The sequence below is a fragment of the Podarcis tiliguerta genome (assembly GCF_965153285.1).
Source record: "Podarcis tiliguerta genome assembly, chromosome: 6".
Classification (NCBI taxonomy): Eukaryota; Metazoa; Chordata; class Lepidosauria; order Squamata; family Lacertidae; genus Podarcis; species Podarcis tiliguerta.
In genome coordinates this window covers 2,500,900-2,525,629 of record NC_139539.1, presented here as the reverse complement: position 1 = coordinate 2,525,629, position 24,730 = coordinate 2,500,900, and the positions used below count along the sequence as shown (strand labels likewise).

At 47.7% G+C, this 24,730-nt stretch overlaps 1 protein-coding gene across 4 annotated transcripts in view; it reads left to right on the top strand.

The window, feature by feature from the left end:
* EFCAB8 (EF-hand calcium binding domain 8) overlaps nucleotides 1-24,730 on the top strand; it is a 51,575-nt gene that overhangs the window by 19,273 nt on the left and 7,572 nt on the right. For 2 of the 4 annotated variants that reach the window (XM_083447268.1, XM_083447270.1), the window contains exons 7-23: nucleotides 12-117; nucleotides 572-656; nucleotides 3,023-3,135; nucleotides 4,756-4,829; nucleotides 6,402-6,532; nucleotides 10,225-10,292; nucleotides 12,038-12,186; nucleotides 13,924-14,061; nucleotides 14,811-14,906; nucleotides 16,450-16,677; nucleotides 17,969-18,039; nucleotides 18,409-18,616; nucleotides 19,511-19,672; nucleotides 20,441-20,549; nucleotides 21,652-21,785; nucleotides 22,983-23,204; nucleotides 23,875-24,039. In XM_083447268.1, coding sequence (XP_083303394.1) covers nucleotides 12-117; nucleotides 572-656; nucleotides 3,023-3,135; nucleotides 4,756-4,829; nucleotides 6,402-6,532; nucleotides 10,225-10,292; nucleotides 12,038-12,186; nucleotides 13,924-14,061; nucleotides 14,811-14,906; nucleotides 16,450-16,677; nucleotides 17,969-18,039; nucleotides 18,409-18,616; nucleotides 19,511-19,672; nucleotides 20,441-20,549; nucleotides 21,652-21,785; nucleotides 22,983-23,204; nucleotides 23,875-24,039 — 2,259 coding nt within the window. Of the gene's footprint in view, nucleotides 1-11; nucleotides 118-571; nucleotides 657-3,022; nucleotides 3,136-4,755; nucleotides 4,830-6,401; nucleotides 6,533-10,224; nucleotides 10,293-12,037; nucleotides 12,187-13,923; nucleotides 14,062-14,810; nucleotides 14,907-16,449; nucleotides 16,678-17,968; nucleotides 18,040-18,408; nucleotides 18,617-19,510; nucleotides 19,673-20,440; nucleotides 20,550-21,647; nucleotides 21,786-22,982; nucleotides 23,205-23,874; nucleotides 24,071-24,730 lie in introns of all 4 variants that reach the window. The other 2 variants (XR_014512825.1, XM_083447269.1) reach the window with 2 other exon arrangements.

Below are 24,730 nucleotides of genomic sequence, written 5' to 3'. Positions count from 1 at the left end.
TCTCTATGCAGCTGGACCAGAGCAAAAGACGTCACAGTTTGAAACTCTGGGTGATTGACATGGTGTGCCTTACCAATATCAACTTACTGGCGGTTGCAACGACAGACCAGGATATTGGTAAGTGCAGAATGCAAAGGGGAAGGTCCCCTCTGCCGCCCAGTTGCCTTGCAACCCCTGCTTCCCCAAATAAAGTGTGTGCCTCTGTATGCTGAGCTTGCAACCCTTTCGCTCACAATACACACCATGCAGCCGTGAGCTCCACAGGTTGGTTCCGTACCGTGTCCAGGGGAACTTAGTTTCCGCATGTTCTGGACTTCTGAGTCAACTTCCCACCAGTTTCACAGGGGAAGCTGTGTTACGGGGAGAGGGAGAAGATGTTTGACTGGCGCATCCAGTGGTGCTTTGTGCTTGCGAATAGAGACTCTGGAGGTCAAGCTCTGATGCAGATTCCATTATGTCTTCAAAGCGCAATGCCTTTCAGTGGAGTCAGTTCAGATCTGCAGGCTGGGAAAGGGAGCGATGGACGCACAGCCCTCGAACAAAGTGTTCCGCTTTCTCTCTTTCCACCCAGAGTTCTTTGACATCGGTGGCAATAAATGTGACCGGATCTTCACTCTCGTCGACTTGGAAGGATGCGCCACGGCTATGGACTACTGGTATGTCAAGAGAAGACCCTGGGGGCATTTCCCCTTTCACCATCTCCCCAGACACAGGCTGGACCAGCCCCAGCCACAACCAACTTTCTGTTTCCAGACCCGGCCTACTCTGACCACCCACACAGCCACACTTGGCAATTAGAGTTTCAGGGGCTGCCCAGTTGCTGGATCCCCTATTCATTTATGGTGGGAATGGGGAAAAGCACAAACCTTTGGTTCTGGGTTTGTTTGTTTTTAAATAAATCAATACAATTGAATTACTGTCCTATCCCTTCTCCCCAGCTCACACTGTTATCTATTTTTGAGGAAGCTGATCTTAATATACATAATGAAGAGCTAATTGTTCCTTCTTTTTTGGGGGTGTGTGTGTGGTCACTAGAGTTGCAATGGCCCACTTCAGGAGAGATCTAAATGGAGCCAGAATTTCCTTTTGGCATTTCACAGTTTGGCAACTTGCTTTATTAGAAAAGTTGAGTGGCGTCTCCAGTGCGTCTCCAGGGGACAATGCAAAAAAAAAGAGAAAAAAAGGATAGATTTGCAGAGGTCTGGTTTGATTTTATTTTATTGCTGATGTCAATATGGAAGAACAAACCTTGTCCCTTCCCTCTGCTTATCAGTGGATTTGGTTGATTCAATAACATGCTGATATTCCTCTTTAAGATTTGTGACACTAATAGGTTTTTATATTATCCTATGTTTAAAAGTATACCCAGCCTTCCATTTTCACTGCGCCAGCCTGATGTGTTCAGTATTGCTGCCTGCCACCCCAATCTCCAAGAGGGGAGAGATTCGAGGAGTTCCTTGTCAGGGTCCGTGTTTCCTTTGGAATGAGGGACAGCGGAGACAGTGGTGTCTTTAGGATTTATGGTTTATTTATACATACACACACACGATAGAGGGGCTCACAGCATCGACGCCCCAGAAGGATCTTGTTTCTCCCATAGCTTGCAACCTTGGAGTCAAACAGAAATCAAACCACTCTCTGACCCTCTTTCCTTCCTTGTAAAGGAACCCTGAAAATTCTCTAAACTCTGACTTTATCTCTTGAGGGAGGGCCCCTTAATCCTCCTTAATGGCTCATCACCCGGACTATCAGCTCACCAGGCGGCTAGCCTGGCTATGCCAAAAAATAGAAGCCTTGTTTAAATTCTAACACTTGCTGGATCCAGGGATTAGAGGGTTCTGGCACCCAGCTTAACACCCCAAACTCATAACAGCATTGTTGTTGGTCAGTGTTAGCCCAGTGACGTATTTTCTTTAAGTTGCTTTTCTTGCTTTTTATTTTATTTTAAGGAAAATAAAAGCTTGCAATGGGTTGCTATGGGGCTTGGTCCTAGGTGGGAGATGTTAGCCAATTGGGCTTCCTTGTGAGAAGTGCAAAACTGGGGAGCTGTGTCTGTGGTGAGTGAAAAGCAGTATATAAATGAAACATTTTTAAAATCTTACAAATGCCTCCCGTTCAGTCAGCCACTCTGCTCCACAGTCTTACTGATTCACCTTTTCACCAGCCACTCTCTCCCCGGCAACTGGTATTCAGGGATAGGCTGCTCCTGAACAAGGAGGTTCCATACAGTTGCTGTGACTCCGAGCCACAGGTAGGTCTGGGCTGGATGCTTTATTTTATTTACTAAATTTATATACCACGCTTCACCCGAGGATCACAGGGCAGTTCACAGTATAGAAATGCAAAAATGCGTAACATGATTCTAGATTCAGGTAGGTAGCTGTGTTGGTCTGATGCAGTCGAAATAAATAATTATTTTTTTTAAAAAAATTGTCCAGTAGCACCTTAGAGACCAACTAAATTTGTTCTAGGTGTAAGCTTTCGTGTGCATGCACACTTCTTCAGATACACTGAAACAGACGTCACCAGACCCGTATATATAGTGGGAGGGTGGGGTCATCCGCATACTATCCCTTGCTTTTTCCTGTAGCACTAATTGCAGTCGTTAACAGTTGTCCACAGGTTGACCATACCCGTTGAGTCAATTGCCCATCTCCTACGACCCTCCTGAGAAAAACCCCACCCTCCCACTACATATAAGGGTCTGCTGACTTCAGCTTCAGTGTATCTGAAGAAGTGTGCATGCACACGAAAGCTCATACCAATAACAAACTTAGGTGCTACTGGACAATTTTTTAATAATAACAAACAAAGTACTTTATGCTCCTGCGTTGTGGCCAGAGGAAATCTGGAGCGATGCCCATTTTGGATCCCAATTCCAGCGCTCTGCTCTGCTACCTGGAGAAGCAGGCAGAGCTTCTGTCCGAGGCTGACCTGCTTCCCAGGTAGGCCAAGCTCTCACCTGTTCCGCACCTGTTGCAGGTTTTGGCCTTCATCCCTTTTCTTTTCCTACCTGAACTAGGACCGATGGCCGCAAAGCGATCTTCTCTGTTGGGGACGTGAAAGGGAACGTCCTGATCTTCACCTCATCGGATGTCGTGGTGAACGGGCTTTTCAATGTCCGCAGCTACATAGGTGAGCCAAGTTGGTCCAGGCTGGTGTGGGGGACAGTTCACAACACTGGCCAGGCAGAGGGGGGGCTGCTGGTCCCTGAGCCTCCACAAAAGGGGTGCAAGTCGACTCTTATTGCGATGTTTGATCTTTGGTGCTCCCCCTTTTGCTGAGCACTGACAGAGCTTTCCTTTCAAATGAGAGAGAGAGTGGTAGGGATCCTTTTGCAATATTTGCTTTGTTCATAAGCTGAGCATCAGTGGTAGCAAATGAACGCAAAGTAAGGACTCTGTTAAGGTCGTAGATCCATTACTCCAGATCAGACCTTCAGAGAGAGATTGGTTTTGTTTACATGTACAGTGGTACCTCAGGTTAAGTACTTAATTCGTTCCGGAGGTCCGTACTTAACCTGAAACTGTTCTTAACCTGAAGCATCACTTTAGCTAATGGGGCCTCCTGCTGCCGCCGTGCCGCCGGAGCACGATTTCTGTTCTCATCCTGAAGCATTCTGTTCTTAACCTGAAACACTATTTCTGGGTTAGCGGAGTCTGTAACCTGAGGCGTATGTAACCCGAGGTACCACTGTAATGCTATGCCATGGTTTACTAAGCTACAGGTCTAAGGCCCAATGTCATATGGGAACCCGGCCCATGCCTCCCGCACGGATCGCGTTCGCAACTGTACTTATTTTTTTTCTAGTTTGTCACCCCCCTCCGGGTGATACCCAGGGTGAACCGCCCCTACCGCACCCCCCCTTGCTGCGCCACTGTTTGGATACCCCACTCCAGACATTCACTAAACTAAACTACAAAGGTAGTTTAGCAGCTGGAAAACAAAGCAAACTCTGGAGAAACAAGCCAATGTTTCCTCACTTGCCTATGGGGCAGCTCATAGTTTGTGAAACAGACCATGGCTTAGTGGAATCTGCCAACTATGAACTCCAACTTGTGCTTTGAGCCAATTCCCAGCCCTCCAGTCGGATGTTATACACCCTTTTGCGGGCATCTGAAGGCAGCCCTGTATTGGGAAACGTTTAATTTCTCATGTATTGTGCGTTCTTTTATATTGTCTTGGAGGGTACTCAGAGTGGCTGGGGCAACCCAGTCAGGTGGGTGGGGTAAAAGTAATACCTTCTCCTTCTCCTTCTCCTTCTCCTTCTTCTGATTAACTGTCACAACAGAGGGAGTAGAGTCAATGCGTAATAATAATAATAATAATAATAATTTATTATTTGTACCCCACCCATCTGGCTGGGTTTCCCCAGCAACTCTGGGCGGCTTCCATAGAAACAAAAAATACGGTAAAATATCACAGATTAAAAACTTCCCTGAACAGAGCTGCCTTAAGATGTCTTCTAAATGTCAGGTAGTTATTTATTGCTTTGACATCTGCTGGGAGGGCATTCCACAGGGCGGGCGCCACTACCGAGAAATCCCTCTGCCTGGTTCCCTGTAGCTTTGCTTCTCGCAATGAGGGAACCACCAGAAGGCCCTTGGAGCTGGACCTCAGTGTCCGGGCAGAACGATGGGGGTGGAGACGCTCCTTCAGGTATACTGGCCCGAGGCCGTTATATTTTGGCGTTATATTTTGGCTCTGCTGGGCTCTGCTGGCGCACAATCTTTTCCCTGGATCTTGTCCTCACAGGTGGCCTGTCTAGAGTCCCCGTCCACATCCTCCTGAAAAACAAGGCTGAACAATACAGGAATTTCCATGTCCCTGTGAGTTTCCCCCATGAACCTGCCTGCTCCAGAGTTAGCGTGATTTCTGCCAGGCGCTCCCTGCTTTTAATATTGATTTATTAAACGTCTTTCTATCCTAACCTTTATTTTATTTTTTTAAGGACCGCAGTGAAAACTATCAGAATAAATAATGAATATGTGTGTGATAAAACCCCCAAAGCAATTAAAATATCACAATAAAATAGATTAAGGCGGCAGACTTACAAGTTTGCAGATCTCTTTGCTAGTTCAAGTTCCCTATGAAATCTTGGAAGAACAAGTACCATGTTGGCATCTGCTGTACCTCAGAGGCGGCTTAAATTCCACTAAGTTTTTCACTGATGGGCAAGTGGTGGTTGGAACCAGTATTCAACCTGCGGGCCTCTGGCTGATCCAGGTACCTGCTCCTAGCCTTGCCACTATAATCTCAATTGCCAAATCATGGAAAGGCCCTGAGAAAGTGAGCTTTGCTTTAGTTCTCCTCTCTGTCTCTCGTTCAGGCTCCCACTCCCAGTTTTCAAAGATCTTGATTATTATGTCTGTGCGGTTCAAGCCAAAATGAACACGCCTTTTACAAATTTGCTGAGACAACAGACGATTAAGGCTGGAGACGTACAATAGCCGTCTTCCAGGGAGTTTGAAATGCGGATCTTTGCTCCTGCTCTGCACAGACTCTTGCCTCTGGCATTCGGGTTTTGCATCTTCTGGAATTGCTTCAAAACCCTGCAAAACCTATTTGACCAGGCATGACATTGAAGAAAAGCAGGGGGGCAAACAGGGGATGAAGACGCATTAATTTCCATTACCACGAAAACAGCAACCTTTCTCTTTCCTGTTAATTTAGAAAGCGAGAGGTTTCTGGTCAAGGGAGGAATCTAAAGGGCTGTGTACACACTTCAATTAATCTGCATCTTTGGGAAGAGGCTCACGCACGATGTTAGCCACAATGCATGTCTTTTCTTATGCAATACTGCATTTTGTTGCATTTGCCTCCAAACCAGCTTTGAACTGAATTGAGACAAAAGAAGGACCCAGCGTGCATTTTAAGCAGGTTAATGAGTACAGTGGTGCCTTGCAAGATGAAAAGAATCCGTTCCGCGGGTCTTTTCGTCTTGCGGTTTTTTCGTCTTGCGAAGCAAGCCCATTGACGGAGTAGCGCTATTAGCGCTATTGGCGATTTAAGGGCTAAAAACGGCTTTTTAAGGGGTGGGGGATTAGTGGTTTTGCTGCTAAAATGCTTTTAGCAGCTTAGTGATTCAAAATAAGGGGTTTTGGAGCAAAAAAAAAAAAAATTCAAATTTTTTCGTCATTTTTCGTCTTGCGAAGCAAGCCCATAGGGAAATTCGTCTTGCGAAGCGCCTCTGCAGACGGAAAACCCTTTCGTCTTGCGGGTTTTCTGTCTTGCGAGGCATTTGTCTTGCGGGGCACCACTGTACACATCTCCTTTGGGATTTCCAAAAGATGGCATGCAGGCAGATCGAGCGCTCCTTTCAGTTAACAGCTCTCTGGCCTTTCTTTTTTACAAAGTTTAGTCTTCTTATTCCTCCTCCTCCTCCTCTCCCTCCCCTCCAGGCTTTGCACGGAGACTGGTGCCAACAGATCAAGTACATCCCGCAGCTCAACCTGGTCGCCTCCTGCACGCCAGCCGAGAAGACGGCCATGGCCCTCACCTCTCTCCCGCTGCATAACATTGGTAAAACCCAGTAAGAGAGGCCTTTTTCTCTCTGCTCTGGAAATGAACCCAAGGGGGGATTGAAACGCCGTTACTGACTGTTTCCACCAGAAGGTGGGTAGGGAATGGGTCCGAAACTTCAGAGAGCCGTAAAATACGGGAAATATCCATCAGGAATTTGTGGCCGAGGCTGTAAATGCACAAGAGTTTCCAAGGGACTTTTCAAATGGGAAATCTGAGTCCCAGAAAGGCCTCTGGGAAATAATAATAATTAATAATAATAATAATAATAATAATAATAATAATAATAATAAATATTTTATTTATGTCCCGCCCTCCCCAGCCGAAGCCGGGCTCAGAGCGGCTAACAACAATAAAAGTAACACAGCATTCTAAAATCAATTCATTTTAAAATCAATTCAAAATCAAATTTGTGGAAACCATTGGGCAAGAGTTCTGTGAGGATTGCCAAAGGAGGGGGTCAGGCTGTGCCTTGGCCAAAGGCCAGGTGGAACAGCTCTGTCTTGCAGGCCCTGCGGAAAGATGTCAAGTCCCGCAGGGCCCTAGTCTCTTGGGACAGAGCGTTCCACCAGATTGGGGCCACAGCCAAAAAAGCCCTGCCTCTGGTTGAGGCCAGCCTAACCTCCCTGTGGCCTGGGACCTCCAAGATATTTGAAGACCGTAAGGTCCTTCGTGGGACATACCAAGAGAGGCGGTCCCGTAGGTACGAGTGTCCTAGGCTGCATAGGGCTTTAAAGATTAAATCTTTAAATCTGGAGGCCTTTTTTTTTTAATGTTACTTTGGGGAGGACAGAACCTTCCCAGGATTTGCAGGTATAGCCAGGTTCTCCTCCACTGATTTCAGCTGGGGAAGTGAAATCGACAAGGCCCTGGCATCCTCTCTCCGATAAATGCTTAAATCTCCCATGGGGAGAAGGCATGAGCTGGCCTCCCGCCGCCAAAGGACCTGTGGGAAGAGCTGCCCTCTCCTCTCCCATTCTCTGCAAAATCAGGACAAGGGTGCCTGTTCCGCAAGAAGGCATTACCTTTCTTGTCAGGGCACAAAGTGGGAAGAAGGAGTGATTGAAAATCTACCTTGGGAATAAGCGGGGAATAGAGATTGGCCTTGGGATCTGCTGTCTCTCCGGAGCCTGCTACCTGAGGCATCCTCCTCACCCTGCCTCCTGGGCGGCCCTGGTTTACAAGGGCAAAGCAGGGCAAATGATTCACTTGGGACGAACTTGGTTGGGGAGTTTGGTGGTGGTGGCGGCGCTGTGGGTTAAACCACAGAGCCTAGGACTTGCCGATCAGAAGGTTGGTGGTTCGAATCCCCACGACGGGGTGAGCTCCCGTTGCTCGATCCCTGCTCCTGCCCACCTAGCAGTTCGAAAGCATGTAAAAAGTGCAAGTAGATAAAGAGGTACCGCTCCGGCGGGAAGGTAAGCGGCGTTTCCGTGCGCTGCTCTGGTTCGCCAGAAGCGGCTTAGTCATGCTGGTCACATGACCCGGAAGCTGTACGCCGGCTCCCTCGGCCAATAAAGCGAGATGAGCGCCGCAACCCCAGAGTCGGCCACAACTGGACCTAAAGGTCAGGGGTCCCTTTACCTTTAAGCCAGCTGTGAATCCTAATTTCGCTGGTTTGAATCTCATCTTTCCCACACACTTAGCGGTCTTAGGCAAGCTCCGTCCCAGCCGCCTCCCTGGCTTGAAATAAGGTGGGATAATGTCAGTGGCCTTCTGCTTTACAGGGTTGTTCCAAGGATTGCAATAAGATTGTGCATTTGATATACTTCGCAGCCTGCAAGTGCCAGGAATTACGATCACTGAAAGTTCAAGGCTGCAGTTCCAAGAACTGGACAGCAGATGGTGGTGTTGCACTTCATTGTTCTCTTTAGGAGCAATAATTAGGCTTTTTTTGTTTTTAAAAATGTTTTTATTAAAGGATTTTCATAGTTAACAAGGGTGCATCCAACACCTCTGTTTTCAGTTCATAGTAGAATAGTGTGAAATGAAAGCATTTCAAGCAGCGGTTCTCCAACTTTGGGTCCCCAGATGTTGTCATGCTGGTTAGGAATGATGGGAGTTGTAGTCCAAAAACATCTGGGGACCCACAGGTTGAGAAACACTGATTTAAAAGATAGCAGGTTTAGAGCTCATCCAGACTCCCACTCGTCCTGCATCTTCCCCCTTGGAAAACCTCATCTTTACTGCTGAATCAGAGAAAACTGCAGTCAGATTTCCCACAGATTGACGTTTGCTCCAATTCAGCAGTAAAGAGTGGGTTGCGTGTCGAGACCCCACAGCCACCCCCTCATTGGAAATAACTCACAAAAGGACACGGGGATTAGGTTTATGTTATTGGGCAGATTTTGGCCACAACTTTATTGAAATTACAGAATGTGAGCGGTATTGGCTTAGGCATTGATTGGACCTGGCTATATCTGACTCCTGCCCATTGTGCCGGAAGTCCCAGTAAGGGTAAGCCACCAGTAGGGGGAGCCCTGTTGATGCGAACCAACTCAAGCTCCCCCTGGTGTTCCTGTCGGGGTCGTGTCAAGGCCTTAGCCACCCAGCTGGCCTTCAGACTAGATCAACACCCCTGGATTCCTTTAAGCATGGAGGGGCAGGCGTTGGCCACACCTCCCCTCTCCCACACAAGGTCAAACAATGCCTAACCGTCACCAGAGCCCCAAAGGCTTGCCGCCAAATACCCTCACATCTGTAACCGACGCCTCAGACCCTCTGCAATGTCAGCCAGCCATATATCATTCCCCCAGTCGGAAAGGTGCACACCGCCGCCGCGAAATAAGGCCATTTTACTGAAAACAATGGAAGGGTGCGCGATCACCCGGCCATTCAATGCAACCACTTTCTGTGAAATAGAACGATTCAATCGCTTCCGGGCACGGTCTGTAGCAGCTGGCTGCCACGCCAAACGCGTCTCTCCAACAGCAGCGACCAAACGAGAGTCATTCTCGGGAAATTGAGCGCCAGAGTGTCCAAGTCCTTTTTGATAGTGAAAAGCAAGTCCATGCCCTTCCGGGAAGGCAAGTCGTTCTCTCCCAGCTGCACGACCAATGCATTGGGGGGGGGGCATGTGCCTCCGCCCTGGCCATCACAATTGGCAGCATCTCTGCCCAGCGCATCCCACGCCTCGCTATCCAAGAAATGCGAATTTGGGGAAGAGGAAGACCTCTGGCTCGCTCCTCCGTTTAAACGGCCCTGGCCACGCCCCTCCTCCCCCGGCCAGCGGGTTGGCTGGCCGGGCTTTGATGTAGCTGGGATCCCCCAGGCAACGGGGGACAGAGTCCGCCGCCCCTGGTGGGGAGTGGGTGGCCTCGTGGTCCACCACAACTCCTCCCCACTGGGAAGTGGAGCGGATTTTTCAGACTGGAAACTGTTTGGCCCCTTGGTTTCTAGACACAGGACAGGCCTCACATTGCCTTGAGGTTTATTAGGCAAGAACCTACTTTGTCAGATGCATGGTGGTGCACTTTGCAATCTGCAGACTTGCTGCAGAAATCCAGGTTGACCTCTGCGCCTCTGCTCCTTCCCGGATCATGGTCGGGTGTCTCTAGCAAAACGTCCTGCAGCCCACCATGCTTTGGGCAAATGTCTTTCTGGCCCGTTTCTTCAGAAAGCCAGCCAGCCATTTATTTTTGAAAGAAAAAGAAGAGAGACCGGCGTACTTAATCGACACCTCCCCTCTTCCATTTGTCCCAGATCAGCGGTGATCGTTCTGAAGAAAGGCATCCTTTGCTTTGACTATTCCTCCGAAATGAACATCCTCGGTACGTTCTCTAGAAACGGGTCCTTAAAACCGCCCCCTTCTGGAGCCGGTATCCTCTTTGGGGACCAGGTGCCTGAGAGAACGGCACCTTCAGGTATTCTTAGTTGGCAACTGAAATATACTCGGAGTCGAGAGTGGATTTCATGCTCTTTATTCAGCTCATAGTGGTGAGGAGGAATGGAAGTTCCCCCCAAATACCTGCTTTATATACATTATTTACACAATGCGCCCCACGTGATTGGCTAATTCCGGAATTCTCCTGTAGGCCAATCAGGTTGCAGATTCACTTCCACCTGGAGCTGGATTGGGTGGCTTCTGTGGACCAATCAGACTGCTGCATTGTTCTAGGACCAATCAGACTGCTGCATTCTGAATCCTATTGTTCTAGGACCAATCAGACTGCTGCATTCTGAATCCTATTGTTCTAGGACCAATCAGACTGCTGCATTCTGAATCCTATTGTTCTAGGATCAATCAGACTGCTGCATTTTGGATCCTATTCAACTCAGTACATAACAGCAACGATTTACTTGGTTCCGGTCGAGTCTTGTTTCTAACCCAGTCGGGGCACCAAAATGGCCTTGCTGCCCTGGTGGATAACTGGGAAGAAGGGTGTGACCCAGTTAGTTTATTATTTTATTTATTGAATTTATATACACCGCCCTATGAGCTCTCAGGGTGGTTCACAGAATAAAATCAAAATATAAAACCGCAAGTTCATTCTCTCAGCATCCCTCTGGAGGTCTGAGATGATGGAGACAAGAGGCAGAATTGCCCTTGAAACAGCTGAACTGTCTCCTGGCTCCTTTCTGTTCCTAATCAAAGGTGTTTGTTTTCAGTTTGAAGGCCCTAAATAAGGGACCTGCGTTGTTCTGACCTGTCTGCTGCAATCCTTCTGCACTATTGCCATCAGCTTATGCTTTGCGATGGCGGCCCCCCAAAAGTGATGCAGACGGTTCCGCAGATCAGTCAGTCAGTGCACCCTGCAAATGAACAACAACAACAACAACAATTTATTTATCCCCCGCCCATCTGGCTGGGCTTTCTTAAAAGTGGCTGCAGGCCCCGCTAACGGTGCCACTGATGGGATGTATTTTCTAATGCAATGGCATGATTAGCTGCTAACATCATTGCATTAGAAAATATGTTCCCTCAGTGCTGCAGTTAGAACATAAAACAATAATAATAATAATATAATAATAACCAGTGCTTTTATTCTGGGGGTACGCATACCCCTAAACATTTTGTGAATCTAAGTTTGGCCTCATTGAGGGGCAGTATTTCAATATGAGTAGGAAAATGAGAGTATCCCTAAACAATTTTTTTAGAAAAAAAGTACTGATAATAATAATTTATAACTTATACCCCGCCCATCTGCCTGGGCCTTCCCAACCACTCTGGGCGGCTTCCAACAAAGATTAAAAATACATTAAAATGTCACACATTAAAAACTTCCCTGAACAGGGCTGCCTTCAGATGTCTTCTAAAAGTCTGGTAGTTGTTGTTCTCTTTGACATCTGGTGGGAGGGCATTCCACAGGGCAGGTGCCACCACCGAGAAGGCCCTCTGCCTGGTTCCCCGCAACTTGGCTTCTTGCAGCGAGGGAACCGCCAGAAGGCCCTCGGAGCTGGACCTCAGTGTCCGGGCAGAACGATGGGGGTGGAGACGCTCCTTCAGGTATACAGGAAATGGCAAAAGCGGAGCGATTCCGCCAGAGCTCCTGAGATGCGCTTTGTCTTTTGCCAGTGACGGGAGGGTACGAGCCCCTGGTCCGCATCTGGAACCCCTATGTAACCAGCAGCCCCATCACGCAGATGAAGGGCCACTCCACGGCTGTCACCCACATCATGATCAACGGGCAGAGGAACACCATCGTCAGCGTCTCCAAAGACAAAGTAGGGGTTTGGGTGCAAGAGGCGGGGAAAGGGAATGCCCCTTGCACCTGCTTGGAAATGTGGGGGATCCCTGTCCGTCCGTCCCCAGGAAGTGGAGGGGTGGGGCTGGAGGCCTAGAGCTTTTAGCTGGAGATTAATTTAACCCGCTATGGAGCAGAGTGCCACTGTTCCAACAGCCGCTGTGAGAGCAGGATGCTGCACAAGATGGGCCCTTGGCCTGATCCAGCAACCAGGATCTTTTTTGATGCTCACAGTGGCCAAGCAGGGGCCCATTATGGGATGCCTCCGAGCAGCACTCAAGCAACTCTGCCCACCAGGGAATGCCAAACAATTTAAGCCCTGTGTTGCAAACGAGTATCAGTAATATCCAAAGGCAATGCGATGACCGAGTACAACAATGCAATGTCAATATAAACTCTTTATATACCATATTTTTCGCTCTATAAGACGCACCTAGTTTTTAGAGGAGGAAAACAAGAAACAAGAAAGCAACGCAAAGCCTCTTGAGCGAAGAGGGAGGAGCGCTCCAGCTGCGCTCAAGAGGCTTTGCGTAGCTATCCCTGAAGCCAGAAGAGCTAGAGGGATCGGTGCGCACTAATCCCTCTTGCTCTTCTGGCTTGTTTTCTGCTGCTCCAGAGAAGCGGACACGGAGCAATGGATCCAAACTACAAGACAGAAGATTCCACCTAAACATTAGGAAGAACTTCCTGACAGTAAGAGCTGTTCGACAGTGGAATTTGCTGCCAAGGAGTGTGGTGGAGTCTCCTTCTTTGGAGGTCTTTAAGCAGAGGCTGGACAACCATATGTCAGGAGTGCTCTGATGGTGTTTCCTGCTTGGCAGGGGGTTGGACTCGATGGCCCTTGTGGTCTCTTCCAACTCTATGATTCTATGATTGTATGAAGAGGCAGGAGCCCCGCGCTCTGTCCCTTCCCCCACCTCCCGCAAAGGCAGCAAGAGCCGCACACTCTTTAAAGGGAGCATGGCTCTTGGGGGCTTTTGCTCTCGCTCGCTCTCGCTGTTCTGGCTTCTGGGATAGCTGCACAGCATCTTCAGGGCAGTGGGATGAAGAGGCTGCGCACAGCTAAGCCAGAAGCCAGAAGCTAGAAGAGCGAGAAGGAGCGCTGCGCAGGGAGCAGCCTGCATTCGCTCCATAAGACGCAGACATTTCCCCTTACTTTTTCGGAGGGAAAAAGTGCGTCTTATAGAGCAAAAAATGTGGTAATCTATACAGAACAGTGAACAATATGAAATATGCACTCTCTGCAAAACCAAATAAACAGAAATCTTCTAAATCCCCGAAAGTCACAAAACATGCACTCTGGATGGATTCTCTTGAAAACATTCTATGCATTACAGTGCATATTTTGTGACTTTCAGAGATTTAGAAGATTTCTGCTTATTTGGATTTGCAGAGAGTGCATATTTCATATGGTTCAATGTTCTGTATAGATTATATAAAAAGTTGATATCGACACTGCATTGTTGTACTTGGTCATCGTGTCGCCGGTGATTGCCAGCAACTGCTGATTGGAGACCCCCTGGCTTGAGGGTGGAGTCCGTCCACCCCTTTCCTTATTGCGCCAGGCTCCCAGTTAGAGTGGTGGCAGGCAATGGTTTGGGTGGGCAGAGGGCTAAGGAAGCCCTTGAGCCCGGCTGCTGCTATCCACCTTATGGGTCCAACCCATGCTCCAGCCCTTTCAGGCCCTCTGCCTTCCCCTCTCCTCTCTCTCTCTCAGAACATCCGCGTCTGGGATCTGCTGGATCACTTCTGCCTGCAGTCGATCCACGGCAGGAACGTCCCCCTGGGCAACTACCCCATCTCGGCCACCTACTACCACCGGCCCTGCAATTACATCATTTGTGCCACTTACACGGTGAGGAGGGGGCCGGTGAAGGACCGTGGGATCAGAAGGCGAGAAATGGCTCCCCTCTCGACTTGGGCTGCTGCTGGTGCCGCCTCATAGTTTGCGAACTGTGTTTATTAGCATAATTTTGAATTTTGGGGTTTCTTTTCTTTTTTCCTTTTCAATGCAAAATTACAACAAAAATTACAAACATTGAATCCAAAACAGAGCAGTACAAACAAGAAAAACAAAACAAGAAAAACAAACAAAAACCACACATCAACAAATAAAACCATATCATCATTCTAATCATTACGTACATATACACATATTGACTTCCTTCTTTTGTTCTAAGACCTCGAAATTTTTACTCTTTCTAAATTGTGTCTAATGTAGATTACCTCTATCTTGATACTTTTTGCACCATTTTTTCCCTTTCTTTAACCCTGCAAAGCATCATTCATTACATATTGTATACTTACTCCAGAACAATGTTTTTTCATATACTCTTTAGCACATCCCCATTCTTTTAATAATTTCTGGTCCGATTGTCCCCTTATGAATGCTGTGAGTCTTGCCAGATGTATATATATTCACAAAATTTAATCTGCCATTCTTTTCATTGAAAGAAGAAAGAATTTTGGGGTTTCTGCAGCCTGCCTGTTGCTTGCAGCGCACATTGTTCAGGTGGCAGGTGGGGCTTGTTGGCATCAAATGGCGAACAGTCATCTCTCGGCAATTTCTCTTCTGAGAAAGTCTCCTGTGTCGTTTTGCTACAGCTTGGCTTTTTCTACGGCGTGGAATATGTCGACTTGGATGCCAAGACCCAGGACCAGCCGGTGTGCTGTGCACTCTACAACAAGAACTTTAAGCAGGTGAACACCTGGCTGGGAAGAGCGAAGCACCTGGGGATATTTACCTGGGAGAAAAAAGTGTGGACCATCTAGGTGGGCCAGTGATGTGAGCTGCTATAAGGCAGCTTGGTACGTTCTCAGCAGGAATGGTGGCAGAGAGGAGAGGGACAATAAAGGGGCATGTCCAAAGTTTTCATATATTATCTCTCGCTTCTACTACTGCAATAGGCTCTACGTGGGGCTACCTTTGAAGGTGACCTGGAAGCTACAACTAATCCAGAATGCGGCAGCTAGACTGGTGACTGGGAGTGGCCGGCGAGACCATATAACATTGGTCTTGAAAGACCTACACTGGCTTCCTCTTGCCCTGCTCATTTCCAAGGGAAAACCTACTCCTTAGCGATAGATCGGAACAAATGGCAATCTGGGGGAAACCCGATTTGCTGTTTGCTCCGACTGAGCGCTAAAGAGCAGTTTCCCCTGGGGGAAAGCAGTGAGACAAGAGGAAGGTGTGGAGTTTCTCTTGCAGTTTCTCTCTGTATGAACCTACCTGCAGTTTAAGAGCTGCGTAAGGATGGAGAGAGCGTCTTCTTAGTGGCGGTTCCCCGCTTGTGGAATACACTTCCCTGAGAAGTCAGGCAACTTCTCCACCATTCATTTAGAAGACATCTGAAGGCAGCCCTGTTTAGGGAAATTTTTAATGACTGATGTTTTAATGTATTTTTAATAATAATAATAATAATAATAATAATAATAATAATAATAATAATAGTTTATTATTATTTGTACCCCGCCCATCTGGCTGGGTTTCCCCAGCCACTCTGGGCGGCTTCCAACAACGATGAAAAATACACTAAAATGTCACATATTAAAAACTTCCCTGAACAGGGCTGCCTTCAGATGTCTTCTGAATGTCAGGTAATTGTTTTTTGCTTTGACATCTGGTGGGAGGGTGTTCCACAGGGCGGGTGCCACTACCAAGAAGGCCCTCTGCCTGGTTCCCTGTAACTAGGCTTCTCACAGCGAGGGAACCGCCAGAAGGCCCTTGGCGCTGGACCTCAGTGTCCAGGTAGAACAATGGGGGTGGAGACGCTCCTTCAGATATACTGGACCCAGGCCGTTTTTAATCTTTTGTTAGAAGCTGCCCAGAAACCCAGCCAAATGGGTGGGGTAGAAATAATAAATTATTATTATTATTATTCAGGAGAACAATGCTTGCTCCCCTAGGCTTGAAACAGCTTTGCGACTTTTCGAATTGCAATGGTTTCATCTAAATTGTCCCCTGCTGCTCTTTTACGTTTTTCCGGATGATTGCATCTATCTTGTATCCTCCTGCTTTTCTTGTTTTTAGAGTTGGGAAGAGCAACAAAATATTGCCGCGTCGTGCATTTTTGAAGGCTGGCCTGACGGTGTGTTTGTGCCTGAAGAGGATGGCCTTGCTTGTTTTAAATTATTTTTCTGGTTGCGAGAACTCTCAACGAACGGAGAGTGCGTGTGCAAATGCACCTTGGTGAATCTGACCGACCTTCTCGAGTTAACCGTCCATTCTGGTTTTCTCCCACAGGTGGTCAGCGGCTGCTACAGTGGGGTCATCACCGTTTGGGATATCATGACCGGGCAGAAAGTGATGGAGTTTTCCACCTCATCAGGGCAGCCGGTGGAAATCACAGCAATGACCTTTGATACCCCTGAGAGGCGGCTGATCACAGCCCTGAAAAATGGGACCATCAAATTGTGGAACTTCAACAATGGCGCCTGCCTGATAGAGCTGCCTTTTGACGACAAGGCTGAGGTTAGCGCAGGGGGCGAAATGAGAATCTGGTTGGATAACCCTCCTCTCTCTCTCTCTCTCTCTCTCTCTCTCTCTCTCTCTCTCTCTCTCTCTCTTTTTTAAAAAATCATTTTTATTAGGTTTTCCATTTTAACAATCTAATCCATTCGCATTAAATATTCCAGATTATACCTATACATATCAAATAATCCAAATATTCTGCCGAATTATATATATTTTTTATTGGGACTTCCCATGCTTCAAGATCGGGGGGGACGGGACTCTGATCATCTTATATCTCTACTGATAGTCATTTCTAATAGTTCCTTTAAATCTTCCTGTTGTTAATCTTCCTTCTTTCACGGCCTCTGAGTTGTTCCCACAAGCGAGTTGAAGTAAAATGATGCGTTTCTGTGTGGATTTTAGGTGTATGATTCCCCTCTGTCCGTTGCAACACCTTCTCACACGCTGGTGTTTCTGCTGAATCAATCCAAAAGTGTTTTTGCTGCGGGCAGCTGCCATCTTCTCATCAATTCTGGTTGGATAACCCTTCTCAGCCAGAGATACCTTTGCTGCTCCCGCTCCAGAGGGGATGCAGGAGGCAGCGACTGGCCACCTCATAATAATAATAATAATAATAATATATATATATATATATATATACACACACATACATACCCCGCCCTTCTCGGTTCAAAAAACGGGCTCAGGGCGGCTAACAATGAATTTAATTGTAAAAGCAGCATAAAATACAGTATAAAAACATGAATAACAATAAAATTCAAAAATCAATTTAGGGGAAATAAGCATGAGATAATCCCCAGGGCTAGCTGGCTGAATTGGTCCTACTTGGGCCAGGGAGGAGGCCAGGAGAGAATTAGCTGTGGGGTCTCAGAGCGGGTGATGTTCATAAAAGGGGAGGGGGAGGGAAGAGAAGGGAAATAAAAGATCAGGCTGAATTCAAATTAAAGGCCAGGCGGAATAGCTCTGTCTTACAGGCCCTGTGGAAGGAGGTTAAATCCTGCAGGGCCCTGGTCTCCTGGGACAGAGCGTTCCACCAGGTCGGAGCCAATAATATATAATAATAATTATTATTATAGTATACAACCTGCACTGACGGTGCAATAACACCCCAAAAGGGACCGGCTTCTCCCCTAGCCAAAGCCTTGGAAATCTCAGCAGAAATCAGGCGTGGCTCTGTCTCTCATCTGCCCAGCCTGATTCTTACTCTCCAACGCCTCAACTCGGGCTTTTGTGTGCACCTTGTTTGTCTGCATAACCACCCTTCTGCACTTTTGCGTCTTCCCAATAGATTGGCTGCGTCCTGTACATGAACCAGAAGATTTTTGTGGCTGGGTGGAGCAAGAGAGTGACCTGGTACCTGTAAGTAGAGACCAAGGGCTGGTGGGATGGGGGGCTTCCAATGTTCTCCACTTCAAGGCCAGGCCATTGCTAGACACTTAAAGACTCGGGCAACACCGTATTTTTCGCTCCATAAAATGCACCTGACCATAAGATGCACCTAGTTATAAGAGGAGGAAAGCAAGGAAAAAAATATTCTGAACGAAACAGTGGATGTATGATTTTTGTTCATCCTGTGGCCACAGACATGATCTGTGATTTGATGGTGAGTTTGGGGTATCCCAATGCAAAAATCCCGAGGATCCATGTGGATCCGTGCTTTGTAACCATGTTTTTGCACCATTGCACCCTGGACAGCTACGATGGGGCTCCTTAATTTCTCCTAACCAGAGACAGCAAGGAAGACGAGAAAGTGATCGAGTGCAAGCACTGGAAGTCGTACCACTCCGACGACATCTCGTGCATGGACAGATACGGCAAGAATCTTTTGGCGACCGCATCCTGCAACGGGGACATCGTCCTGTGGAGCGTCCACTCTGGGCAGGCGTTCTGCCGATTCAACGCATCCGAGAGCCCCTTGATCCTTGCTCCCCAAAGGGTAAAGTTCAAAGCCCCATACGCCACAAAGGCTCTCTTTTGTAAATTCCCAAGGGGGTTGGCATTTCCCTGGGGCTTCAGAGGAGTGAAAACTCCCACTCCAGAGAGCAGTAGCCTTTTCCGCCTGCCACTGCCGGCTGCTGTGCAGTTTTGCTCAGGGAAAATGCCCCATGAGACAGATTTGAGAGTAGATCTCTGGGCGGCAGGTTTGCCGGAGATCAGAAAGAGCGTTCGACTCCCAGTTGTTTAACAAAATCGATAAGGTGAAGATAAAACGAACTCTTATTAGATTTATATGTTTAAAAGAATGTCGATGATGGTTTGTAATTCCTAAAAACCTGTATGTCGTTGATAAGATTTTTAGTTAAACTTTCTATTTTTCCTCATCTTTTTTCTTCTTTTTCGTGTTTTTCTTTTCTATTTTCTCCTTGTGTACATTCTTTTTCTTTCGTAGCAGAACAATGTGTGTGATTATGTGTAGTTTTTAATGTGTAAATAGAGATTATTTAATAGTGACAAAAAAGTAACAAAATCCGTACAATTGCTTCTACTATTGCATTTGGATTTCTAATCTTTCTGCCGTTGGAAATCTTTAAGGCCCCTTTCCAAAACGAAATTTCTTCTCCCATGGCGTGGGATGCATCTAGCAAGATGCTCTCTCTCACACCAACCGTTTAAAAGTCCACCTGTTGACCCAAAGTGGGCTTTCCTGATGGTGGGAAGAAACACCCCGTCCCTTTGCTGGGATGAAGCCAAGGGGAGCTCAAGCCCGCCTCTTCCAAGGGAGAGCAGCTGGCCTGGCCTGCTCCCACCCTTCAATGTTTGGGGGTGAGGGCGGTGGGGCGAGCGTTGCGCCTGCTTGCGCTGAAGTGGAAATGGCGTCCCCTTTCGCCAGGAGTTCTCTTCGGAGCCAGACATCCCCTTGCTGAACAAGAGCCCCAAGAAGACAGGCTGCAACCATCGGCAAGCGATGAAGAAGTGCTTTGCCTGCTCAAGAAAGGCCACCGCCTTCAAAACTGCCATCCCTCAGCGGCCGGCCAGCGCAAAGACTCACCAGGTGACATCTCTTTTATATATATATATATTTATTAGGAGACGTGGGTGGCGCTGTGGGTTAAACCACAGAGCCTAGGGCTTGCCAATCAGAAGGTCGGTGGTTCGAATCCCCACGACAGGGTGAGCTCCCGTTGCTCGGTCCCTGCTCCTGCCCACCTAGCAGTTCGAAAGCACACCAGCACAAGTAGATCAATAGGTACCTCTCCGGTAATGTAAACGGCGTTTCCGTGCGCTGCTCTGGTTCGCCAGAAGTGGCTTAGTCATGCTGGCCACATGACCCGGAAGCTGTACGCCGGCTTCCTCGGCCAATAAAGCAAGATGAGAGCTGCAACCCCAGAGTCGGCCACAACTGGACCTAATGGTCAGGGGTCCCTTTACCTTTACCTTATATAATTATTGGTTTTTAAACATCATTTTCAGCAACATACTTTTATATCTTATACAATTTTTTTTTTACTTCCATCAATCACATCTGGAATTTTTTCCCAATCTTTTCCACTTAATTTACATTTCTTACTTTCACTATTACATTTAAATCTCATAACTAATATCTCTCTTCTTTCTCTTCTTTCCAATAGTTCATATATTTCTCCTTCTTGTAGTCCTAATGGCGTAATTTGTTGATTACAGCTGCTCTTCAAATAATTTGTAAATTTCTTCCAATCTTCTGTGAATCTCTGGTCCCGCAGGTTTCGAATCCTTCCTGTCATTTTATCCAATTCTGCGCAGTCCATTAATTTCATCTGCCATTCTTCTTTCGTCGCACCAGGTGACATCTCCTATCCCCCAGAGGCGCCCGGCTTCAGCCATGCCCGGAAACCGCATCATCCGCCCAGCTACGTCCGTTCCCGGAAGCCACATCATGAAGCCCCAGGTAGGTTTTTTTTTGGGGGGGAACCTCCTTGGGGCTGGTGGGGGGGGGCAAGGGGAGTGGGCAGCCCTGCTTTTCTCTCCCCAGCTAATGTGGAAAGTGTTGGCGAGCACATGGCATGGTGCATTATGCTGCCGGCTTGTGCCTGAAGACGGGGAACCCAGGCAGGTCTTTCTCTCTTAGACACCCTTCCCTTCTCAGTGCGCTTCCTATCTTGGCCTGGAGCCAGACCTACGTGCATTGTGCAACCCCCAATTGTCTTCCCCACCTCTGGCTTCTTGTATACAGTCATACCTCGGGTTACAGCTGCTTCAGGTTGCATTTTTTCGGGTTGTGGACTGACAAAACCCAGAAGTACCAGAATGGGTTACTTCCAGGTTTCGGCAGTCGTGCATGCGCAGAAGCGCTAAACCGTGCTTTGCGCATGCGCAGAAGCGCCGAATCGCAACCCGCGCATGTGCAGATGAGCAGACGCGGGTTGCGAACGCTGCGGGTTGTGAACATGCATCCCGCATGGATCACGTTCACATCTCAAGCATCCACTGTATTTACTATTGGTCCTTAAAGATCTTAAGCACGAGTGTGTGAGACTTTGCTCTTTCTGCAGCTGTTTTCTTTGGTTTTGCTGTCAGTGGGTTTTTTTAACCTCAAGATTCCTTCCTCTCGTCTGCCTTCTTTATTTTCAGCTGATTAATTGCTCCTCCCATGGCTAGATTTCCACTGAAGAATTCTAATTTCATGGAATCATAGAATTGTAGCATTCGAAGGGACTCCCACGAGTCATTTAGGAATCTCAGCTAAAGTGTCTCTAACAGATTACCATTCGACTTTTGCTTAGAAACAATAAAGGAAGGAGAGAAACACAATGCAATGCAAATAAATAAATAAAAATTAATAACAGCCCAATGTGACTTTTATGATCTCAGCAGGGTGCAACCGGGTTAACCCTGTATGCGGTGGAATCTATAAAATCAGCACCGCTGGTCCCCAGTGAGGCACATTCTGCAGATTCAAGAGGTCTTCACAACAAGCCAGGTCAGAGGACTGGAAAAAACAGGCGGACCTTCTTAGAAAAGGTCTGATGATGTTTCTCTCGACTTTGCAGGCAGCGTGGGAACCCGAAGGAAGCGACAAGACGGCCGCTGGTTCTCATGCTCACGCAGCCCCTGAGACCGGCTCATCGAAGGCCGAGATCCCTACGTGGCAGGAAGAAGTCATCGCCAGCCGGGTTGGTGTAGAGAAGGTTAGTGCCGCCGGTTCCTCCGTTACGGGTCCAGTAGTGTGGGGTTTGGGTTTGGCCAAGAGCAGCCCTGCGGAAATCCAATTCCAATTTCTAACAGTGCTCATTTCTGCGCTCGTTTCTTTACTCAAGGAAATAATTTTTTCTATCAACGTGGGATTGCCATTTCCCCAGAGTGCGTCACAGTCTTCCACCTTGCCCCTTCATCCGCTAAATGTTTCTTTTCACTCTGAATGGAGTGCTCGTAACCTGAAGGAGCATCTCCAGCCCCATCATTCTGCCCAGGCTCTGAGGTCCAGCGCCGAGGGCCTTCTGGCGATTCGCTCACTGCGAGAAGCCAAGTTACAGGGAACCAGGCAGAGGGCCTTCTCGGTGGTGGTGCCCGCCCTCCCATCAGATGTCGAAGAGAAAAACAACTACCAGACTTTTAGAAGATATCTGAAGGCAGCCCTGATTAGGGAAGCTTTTAATGTTTGATGCATTATGGTATCTTAATATTTTGTTGGAAGCTGCCCAGAGTGGCTGGGGAAGCCCAGCCAGATGGGCGGGGTATAAATAATAATTTATTATTATTATTATTATTATTATTATTATTATTATTATTTGCTGAAAAGCCACATAATTTTGAGATTGAGATGTATGGCGAGATCAAGAAAGGGAAGGTTTACAACGAGGGCAGCAATAGAGCTGTCAAACTGGAAGCAGATGGAAGTGCTGGGCAATGATGATAAGATGCAATTGCTCTCGTTGCTTCAGGCGTCATCCATATTGACGCCTGCCGTGTCCAAAACGGTGTCAATATTTCGCACGGTGCAGGAATGAGCTCCACACTTACGGTTCTCATTGGCTGCTGCCATTGTACGGCACTGTCACATGGAATCGCAGAGTGGCAATGGGGTCCAAGGCCCAACCCTGTGCACTCACAGCTGGAGAATCCCTTCTCCACCACCCAGAAGTTTTCCTAGCAGCTTCCAAGAGGGTGTTAGCCAAAGAACTGGGCCCCTCCTTGAGACCAATTACCAACCAGCTGGTGCCCTCCAGATCCTGTGAACTATCACTCTCATCGGCCACACCCAGTGTGATCAAGGATGTGGGCAGTTTTGGACCACGTCCTCTGCAAGGCATCACACTGGGACCCCCCCCCCCGTGGCCACTGCGATTCTGAAAGGTCTCTCGCTTTACCCGTCTTTGCCTTTCTAGATCCTCTTTCTGAATGCTCGCGAGCGAGACTCTCACACAGCCATTTTGCTGACCAGCTGCTCCGACGGGAACATCTACGCGTGGACGTTCGGAGGCAAAGGAGGGATGCTGGGCAAATTCCGAGCAGGCCACGGACATGCCCAGGACACCGTGGTCTGTTCCATGAACACGGATGACAAGAACCTAGTCCTCTTCACTGGGGATTCCTTGGGCTACTTGAAGGTCAGTGCTCCCACTTCCCTGTGGATTAGGGACTAGGCGGTTGATGGCTCCATATTCTGGGCATGGTACCTCCAACTCCTGGCTGCCTGTTTTCCTCGGTGCCCTCCAGATGTTCTGGGCTGTAACAACAACAACAGCAACAATTTATTATTTATACCCCACCCATCTGGCTGGGTTTCCCCAGCCACTCTAGGCAGCTCCCAATCAAGTGTTAAAAACAATACAGCATTAAACAGGTGGACGTCTGGAACAGATTCTGTTCGACTTTTGAGGTGCGACTGTATTTCATATCCTGCCCTTCCTCCTGATGCAGTTTCGAAACAATTATTTATTTGCATTATATTTGCTCTTTTTTATTTTTTACCATTCCTCTGGATTTTCTTGCAGGGCGTTTACACACCTCTCTGTTAACCTCTTGTATTTTGCACATTTCCCAGGATATTTCCCTGTGGCTTTCCAGACCGCAAGAAGTCCTATTCTTTTTTTTAAAAGCGGATTTGTTCCACTAGGGCAACAGAGACTTTTTATTCCACTTTTAGCTGTGCAAGCCTGAAGTTCTGGCATTTTCTTGAATCTCTCCTGCAACGTACCGAGAAGGCTGGAGGCACGCCTAGCGCGGAAAGATTCCGAGTCAGGCTCCTCTGATCACCATTCACTCCCCCTTTCCTAGATCTGGGATATCATGAATTACTGCACACCGAGAGGGGAGATCGACCTTGAGTCAGAGATTAGCGACGAAAATCTTCCGCAGCCGAGCCAGAACGCTTTTCGTGACTTAATCCCCGATTACTGCAGAATTCCTTCGGACTTCAGTTCCTCTGGTATAACCGAAGAGGTTAGAAGCGTGACGTCCTTTTTCCAGAGAGGTACCAAGCTGTACCAATGGGACTGCGCGAGAGGAAGTGTTTGGGCAACTTGGCACATGTTGGATTGTTTGATTATTTAATAATGACAGCTTTCTCCATTTTATTGTTGATTCTACTTCGCCGTCTGACCCCAGAACACTCCTTTAACTCATGCATCCCAGACATAAAGTCTGTGAGTCTTGGTAGCTTTTATCCCATCTCCCACAAGACTCAGAAGGGTCCTCCCTCACCCCACAAGATTTCCCCCCAAACCAGGAACTATTCCCAGCAATAATAATAATTTATTATTTATACCCCACCCATCTGGCTGAGTTTCCCCAGCCACTCTGGGCAGCTTCCAATTGAGTGTTAAAAGCAATACAGCACTAAATAATAATAATAATAATAATAATAATAATAATAATAATAATATATTTATACCCCACCCATCTGGGCGGCTTCCAACAAAATATTAAAATACCGTAATACATCAAACACTAAAAGCTTCCCTAAACAGGGCTGCCTTCAGATCTTAAAGATAAGATAGCTGCTTTCCCCCTTCACATCTGAAGGGAGGGCATTCCACAGGGCGGGCACCACCACCGAGAAGGCCCTCTGTCTGGTTCCCTGTAACCTCACTTCTCGCAAAGAGGGAACCGCCAGAAGGCCCTCGGAGGTGGA